Source organism: Haemorhous mexicanus, chromosome 18 (genome assembly GCF_027477595.1).
Source record: "Haemorhous mexicanus isolate bHaeMex1 chromosome 18, bHaeMex1.pri, whole genome shotgun sequence".
Taxonomy (NCBI): Eukaryota; Metazoa; Chordata; class Aves; order Passeriformes; family Fringillidae; genus Haemorhous; species Haemorhous mexicanus.
This window is the reverse complement of record NC_082358.1, coordinates 7,336,675-7,344,044: the sequence shown is the minus strand read 5'-3', so window position 1 is coordinate 7,344,044 and position 7,370 is coordinate 7,336,675. Positions and strand designations below refer to the sequence as shown.

General features: G+C 47.5%; 1 protein-coding gene across 1 annotated transcript; it reads left to right on the top strand.

Annotated features, from left to right (window-relative positions):
- The first annotated feature begins 560 nt into the window (after window positions 1–560).
- On the top strand, window positions 561–5,525 carry OCSTAMP (osteoclast stimulatory transmembrane protein). The gene is made up of 3 exons (XM_059863009.1): window positions 561–568; window positions 2,289–3,327; window positions 4,277–5,525. The coding sequence occupies exons 1-3, from the start codon at window positions 561–563 to the stop codon at window positions 4,688–4,690; spliced, it is 1,461 nt and encodes a 486-aa protein (XP_059718992.1). The 3' UTR covers window positions 4,691–5,525.
- The last annotated feature ends 1,845 nt before the right edge of the window (window positions 5,526–7,370 follow it).

Genomic DNA, 7,370 nt, shown 5'->3' with positions numbered 1-7,370 from the left:
CTGGAGCCAGGCAGAGTTTCTCATCTGGCCCCTGTGCTCCAGGGCACCAGGAGGAAAGCTTTGCTCCACCAGCCACACAGGAAAAATGAAACCTTCAGCTATAAAGTGGAGCTGTTGAGTGGAGCAGCAAGGGCACAAGGGCAGAGGTTTGCTCTGCCTTCTATGCTCCTCATTCCTTGTCCTTCAATTCCTGCCACTGCTGTGGGATCCAGCCACATCCCCTGGGGAAGGTGCTGCTCTCCCACCTTTCTCTGGAGGGCAGAGCCCCACGTGCTTTGTCCCCAGGGGTGGCTGGGACAGGGCTGACCTTGAGCCCTTTGCCCTTTCCCACCCAGGGGAGCATGAGAACATCCCGGGGGCCCAGCAGTTCCCAGCTGGTGGGAGGGCTTGGCTTGGGACAGAGGGTCCCCAGAGGGGATGGGCTCAGTGGCAGCTGGGTGAGCTGGGTCACCTTGGCCCACAAATGGGGGCTTAGCATGACAGCATCTGGCCAAGGGGCAGGGAAGGCTCCTGTAATCCCTGAGCACATAACTGAGGAGCAAACACTGTGGTTGGCCCTCATGACCAGGTGAGCAGGTTTTCTGCTGGGCACATCCTGGGGGCCAGGCAAGTTGGTCCCTTGGGGTCTGCTCATCTTGACCTGTACATCTGGGAGCTTCTCAACAGTTTGGGAATCCTGAATGTGGCTGGGTTTTCTCTGTAGTGGATTTGCTGGCTATCAGGAATTCAGAAAGGTTCAAGATTGAAACATCCTCTGCCAGGACTGTGAGATGAGCCTTCAAGCTGTTTGTAAACACTGCACACAGTTTCAGCAGGGAGCAGCAGCCTGTCAGAACAGAGGAGCAGTTACCAACTGGTTACTGGATCCTGCTGTGCCTTTTGTGCCATGACTGATATCTGAAAGAGGAAAAGGTCCCTTCCACCCTGGGACAGAAGCCAGCCCTGCTCGCTGCTTGCTGGTGGGCAGTGTGAGGAGTAGTCATCTGATTTCCCCACATGGAATGATGACACCCCAGGTTCCAGGATCCTTGTTCCATCTTTGTCAGCCCACGTGTCATTGTCTCTTTTTTTTTCACCTATGTGTCATTAAAATAAGCCTTCTCTGCAATAAGGGTAGGACCAGAAAAAGCGTGAAGCCTGAGCAGTGCTGTGCATCCTGGCACTGTTCTGTAGTGCTGTTATTCCCTGGGCTTCTCTCACCAGGTTTTTCACACTTCAGGGATTGCCAGTGTTGCTGGTCTGAATTGCCTTAAAACATCCTGGGTTTTGAGTCCTGGTTCTCTGGTGCTGCCTTGGTTTCCTACGCTGCCTCTCCCAACAGCCACATCCAGGATCCTCTCTCAGAGCAGTAAGGCACTGGAACATGGAGAGTTTTTGGGCAAGACTGGGGCACCTCACTGCCACTGGGTATGTACAGTCAGCTTTATTCCCTCTCTTTCTCTCTGTCTTGGTAGCTATTGTATAGATTTTTCACAGAAAACCCCCTTTCCTAGTTAAAATTGTCCCTCATATAGCTGAGGCTGCTGTCCAGCAGTGGGAGACAGGGATTGCCTGGCCCTCAGGACAGGCTCTTCTTCCCTCCAGGTTTTCTGGTTTCTGGAGAGTCACTCCAGATTTGAGGCCTGAGAAATTATATTCTTTCCCAAATGTTTGTTTCCATTAGATATTTGAATAACTTTATGGGACATTTCATCCTGTCTGTAGTAGCCAAATTCTTGTCCTTGGAGACTTCCTCTGGCACTGCAGCTTCAGTGTGAAACTGTTTTCTCTGTTTGTCACCCTTAAACATGTAGATTTGTGTTTGGCCTCCTCTTAAGAGGCAGGGAGAGCCCCCCTCAACTGCCTCTTGTCCATGTAAAACCTCTGAAATACAGAACTGGTCTAACAATTTCCACAGAAGCCAGTCGCCTCCTCTTTCTCCCTCCAACATCCTCTAAATAAGCATTAAAGCCTCAACCACTGCCAATGAGGTGACCCCTCAGAATGACTTTATTATGGTTTTTATAGAATAACACAATATTTTCCTGTGCTTGCATCAATACAGGAACAGTTGCATCATGCTTAGTATTTATTTTTCAATAAACGCCTTGAACTTCCCCGTCCTGCTGCTTCCAGGGGAGATTTCAGCCCCAGCTCCTCAGGGAAGTTAGCAAGGAGGTAGAGAAGGGTGAGACCAGAGGCACCCAGAGGAGGACAGTATAAAACCCCATAAATGATCATCTCAAGAAAGCCCCCTAATCAGTGTTTATGAACTTCCTCTGCTAACACACAGGTACTTGTTTTTCCAGGGTGAGAGCCCGTGTTTACTGTGAAGACTTTCTGCTCCCAAAGGTGCACAGAACTATGGCAGACCTGTGGTGGATTTACTCCAAACCTGTCCCAGCAGATGGCAGAGAGCTATGGACCTTGTTTCTGCAGTGTTCCTGCATTACAGCAGTGATAGGGAGCCTCTTTTACAACTGGATGTTTGCTTCCCTGGAGTACTCCTGGCACCTCTCCGTTGCCATGGCCATCTCCTTCAGCCTGCTCCTTCTCCTGACTCTCTTTTTGGTGCATCCTGCCCGTTGTGTCTTCAGCATGATCATGCCCACCTTAGGCACCAAGCAGGGCCGGAAGCTTCTCTTCTCCACCTGCATCATGATTGCAGTGGTGAACATAACACCCAACATCATAAGCAACATTAAAACCATACTGCAGGTTATTCAGTGCATCTGCAAGAATTCCTCTGACAGCCTTCTGAACTCAACTGCCCTGCTAGAGAAAGTTTCCTGGGAGTTTGGGGAGGCAATCCAAGAAGCCACTCATTCCATTTATAAGCCTATGAATGGACATTTTCGCTTTTCATTGTTTCAGAACAGCTCCTTGATTTACCAAAAAATGCACCTTGCTGGTGAGAAAATTAGCAGAGAGTTCTTGTCTGTTGAGGTACTGGTCAAAGACTCTGTACGAGTAGCCAACAGACTGGCTGCTGGATTCTTCATGCTCTATCTCTGTTTTGAGTCCACCTGGTATTTGAAAAATTATCTCACCAACCTTCGCTTTGACAATTTTTACATCACCAAGAAGCTGGAACGTTTAGCCATGGACAGAAGAGCAGCTCATCTCCTGGTGGGCTCATCCAAAAAACTCATCCGACCAACAGGCTTGAAGCTGTCCAGGGAAGAAGTGGTGCTGTGCCTCGTGCAGGCCATGCTGGTCACCGTGGCCCTGATGCTGATGCTGGTGCTGGTGGCCATGGACCACTTTGCCTTCAGCGTGGCAGACACGGCTGTGAGAAAGGCAGCTCAGTTCTCTGCAGTGCCCGTCACTCTCAGCATCAAATACAAGGTGAGTGCTGGGGTGTCCTACCCTGTGTGGGGACCCTGTGTCACTTCAGGGGAGTGGTGGTGGGGATTGCAGTCTTTGTACTCTTATTTACACAATCCTGACTTCCCTGCCCAGCAGCCAGAGGGATGAGCAACAGGCTTTGGGGAAGGAGGCAGTGGCACAACCTCAGCTGCTCCTCCCAGTGCGTCAAATAGCAGACACACTCTCCAAGTCAGAGCCCCTTGGGAGCTTGGAGGGGAGCAAATAGTGCCTCATGCTGCAAAGACCCTGCTAGACCAGGCAGTCAGATGTCCCTGTGTCTCCAGGCCACTTCCCTAAACTAGGTGGAGGAATGGGAGTCCCTTGGACACTGTCCCCCCACAGCAGAGTGGGTGCAAGTCCAGAAGGAAGGGAGCAGCTGATGAACACTGCGAATGCCTCCTCATCCTATTGCATGGGCTGTTTCTTCAGTAGAAATCCCTGCTTGCTGGCTTTGCTTTTGCCCTCTGCAATCCTTTCCACAAACCTCCCCAGTTTCTAATTCCATATTCTTTGGCTTGGTGTTTTAACTTCCCTCTTCTGCCACACAGCCTGCCTCCTTCCCCAGCCCAGGATCCTTACTGCAGATACCTACTTATGATGGATTTACAGGAAAACAGTCAGGCCTTAGGAAAAGCCTCTAATATTCAGATATTCAGCCACTAGCACCATGGTCTGGATGCTGTCTTTCACCACAAATCTCATACATGTTATGATGTCTGTTCCAGTGGATGAAGATGACAGACAGGACTGGCTCTCACCCTGCCCAGTGCTCAGTACCTACACATTGCACTGAAGTGATCACACCCTTCAGTGTCCTTCTCTTAGTGCTCTAACAGTGATGCCACACCCCCAGGTGGATGTTTCTGTAGTAACCAGTTGATTTTGGTTTCCTCATACCCCATTTACATTTCAACTCTCCTTTTTTCAGGCCGAAATGGGGATCACGCCCTTTCTATTCAGACTTTTCTGGCGTCCTTCTGAGGCATTACTGCTCAGGGACTTCAACAGGACCTACCACCACCACCTGATCTTCAGCTCTGCCAGCTGCAGGATCAGCCCCCCCAGGCCCCCCAACCCCTCTGTGCTGCTCGTTGTGGGGCTGCTCTTCTGCATCCTCTACGGCACCGTGTTCCTGGAAACCTTCGCGCGGCGCCTGTGCCGCGGCATCGCCGCCTCCTTCTTCCAGGGCTGCGAGGAGGAGAGAGTGCTCCACCTCTACAGGAAACTGGCCAGGAGGCACAGGAGGGAGCAGAACACTCTGAAGGGTGCTTTGGGAAGTCAGGGGGATGGCTGGATGGCTGATACCACAGAACAGGTTTCTGCCACAGGATCACCCATTTAGTTTTCCAGAGTTTGGGAAGTGTTTGGAGCTTGGGAAAAAATACCAAAAAACCCCCAAACAATCTTTAAAAATTGAGAAAAATGGGCTACATTTCCACTTTAATATCTAGAAGAAGGTCTGGAATGAGCTGTTGCATATCTGCAGCACTAGGCAAGGCTAACTGAGAAATAGACAGGAGTTGGGGTCAGGGAGGAGCTCATTTACCTTCTCCACCACATCTGTGCAGGAAGAAGTACATCCTTTCTTTCTTAAGCTATACCTTCAGGCAACAAAAAGGGAAAGTCATTTGACTTGATTAATTTCATTTTCAATGAGTTTTTCTTTCAGGTTTTGTGCACAGAAACCTGGGTAGACTGGATAAATTTGGAAGATAGTTCATTCACCAAAGAAAGTGTTACTTCAACCTGCTGATGTAAATTCACAATCAATATGACCATAAGAGGTTCATCCTGGGCACGGGTGGTGGAAATCAGTACACAAGGGCTTTACAAAATCTCTTCAAAATGGCTGTTCAAAATAAAATATAAATAAAATAGCTGCGGGACCTCAGAAGAGAATGAGAACAGTCAATAAAGGTCAGTTTGGGTGTCAATCTCTTTTTCTTTGGTTTTATAAGTTGGGTTGTTTCAAGCTCAGAAACTATGTTATTGTATCTGAATTAAAAAATGCATCACTTGGGCAGCATCTGAAATGTGTTATTTTTCCTAGGGAGGCAGATTGGACACCTCTGTAGGAGCCAGAGGAGAGGGGGATAAATCCCTGCCAGGTTAAAAACTAAGCAACTTCACAGCTTCATTTCTTCGAAAATATCTATTATTTTCCTCCCTTCTTCCATTAAAGTCTTCATTAAGGTAATTATTTGACATAATGCACCTCAATGAGATTAAATGACAGAAATGAAGTGGTAGCTGCTGCCAGATGCACTGAATTTTCTCATCTTCTGAGGTACTTGAAAGAAGTATGTTTGGATTATATTTTTTAAGCATCTATCTTACAAAATCCTGGTGAATTCATCTCCCCAGGGTTTTTAATGCCCTGTTGTTCTGATGATTAATCCAAGCATCTTTGTGCCTCTACAGCAGCTGGGGGGCTTTGTCATAGTTTTTCTGTGGAAAATGCCCTGTGCTGTATTGTTTGGGTGAAAGCAAAAAGATTTCCACTGAATACCTAAAATTATCTGGAGCTGGGAGTTCAAATAGCTGGGAGGAGAGAAACCTTCAGACAGTAAACCATCCCAGCAGCATGTTGTCTTCCAACAAGAACAACTTGAAAAGGAGTTTTTCCTCAGGAAGTCTTATCTTTTTGACATCAGCCATGTTGTCCCTGGTGCTGAACTGGGCTGTATTTAATGTTTTTCCCCAGACAGGAGAACTGGCAGGAGGCAGAGCTGCTGGAAATTGCTCTGCTCTCCTGAGAGGCATTGTTCCTCAGCCAGATAAAGGTGTGACAAAATAGAAAACATTGCCATTATGAAGCTGTATTGCCCACTGGAGGGGTGAGCTGCCTTGCCAAGGTTTGCTTGATGGTGCAAGAGAGAAATGCTGAAGAGATTAACCAGCAGGAAACGTTAATTTATTCACATATTTTTTATTAAGTAGAACCAATGTACAAGTCTCGTTATTTGCTGAGGGATTTTCATCCCTCAGAGCCCCTCTACACTCACACCCTCACTCCTGCTCTTCAGGGCTCTCATTGCCTTTGTTTTCAAGCCCCTGAAGTCCCTGGTTCCCTTGAAATTTTATTGTGTATTTTAGTGAAGGAATGGAGGTGAACTGACTCAATTTCCTCAGGTATATTGGGTAAAATATATGCTAAGTTCTTTTTATGGCTGGCTGTAAGGCAAGAATGAATGACCTTAATATACTGAGGTGCAGACTCTAGGAAACATCTCATTCATAGCCACAAATCTGCATCTACCACAGCAGACAGGCAAGCAAGCAAAAACCTTTCTCCAGAAGTATTTTCTGATTTTTAAGCAAACTCCATTTTTATTTTGTTTATCCTGTCTATATTATTTGCGCTGTAATTGCAATGGAGAAGAGATACTTCCATGCACCAAATTATGGAAAAGGAAATATTACTGAACATTAATAAAAGCAAAAAGCTACTTCATCAGGTGTGCAGAGTGTGCTGTACCAAGTGCTTGTTGTTACAGAGTTATGGTGTTGACATTCAGATGTCACAGAATATGAAATAACCCATAATTACAGTCTAATTGTTCTGCCAGAGTTTTTATTCCTTCATAATATCACATGAAGAGCTTTTATCTCCCCCCAGCATTATTGTGGCTATTATCCCCCCAGGATGCCCCTCCAGCATTCATCCACCCAGATTACTGTTCTGGGAGCTGCCAATCTCTGTCCTGACTCCAGGCACATCCTCCCCTGCATGCTGGGATGAGCACTGGGATGGGAGATTGAGGTGGGATGTGTCACAGACAGTGCCCCAAAAGCACATCAGAAGATGTGTCATTTTCCACAGCACACCTCCAGGCCTTGCTGGTTCTGGCAAAGGCTCAGCTTTGGCTGCCCAAACCACAGTTTCCTCTTACAGACATCAAGACTCCAGAAAGAGTGGAGCACCCAGAGCTTCCATTTCTTTGTGCTGCCCTGAAAGCCAATGTTTCCACCTGCTTCTCTCTTTTTGCTTATCCGGGCAGATTTCCTGGAGGATTGAGCAC

Bases quoted from the DNA above. Each gene is read 5' to 3' on its own strand.
- OCSTAMP (XM_059863009.1), top strand. The intron at 3,328-4,276 runs GTGAGTGCTGGG...TCCTTTTTTCAG, and splicing joins CTCTCAGCATCAAATACAAG to GCCGAAATGGGGATCACGCC.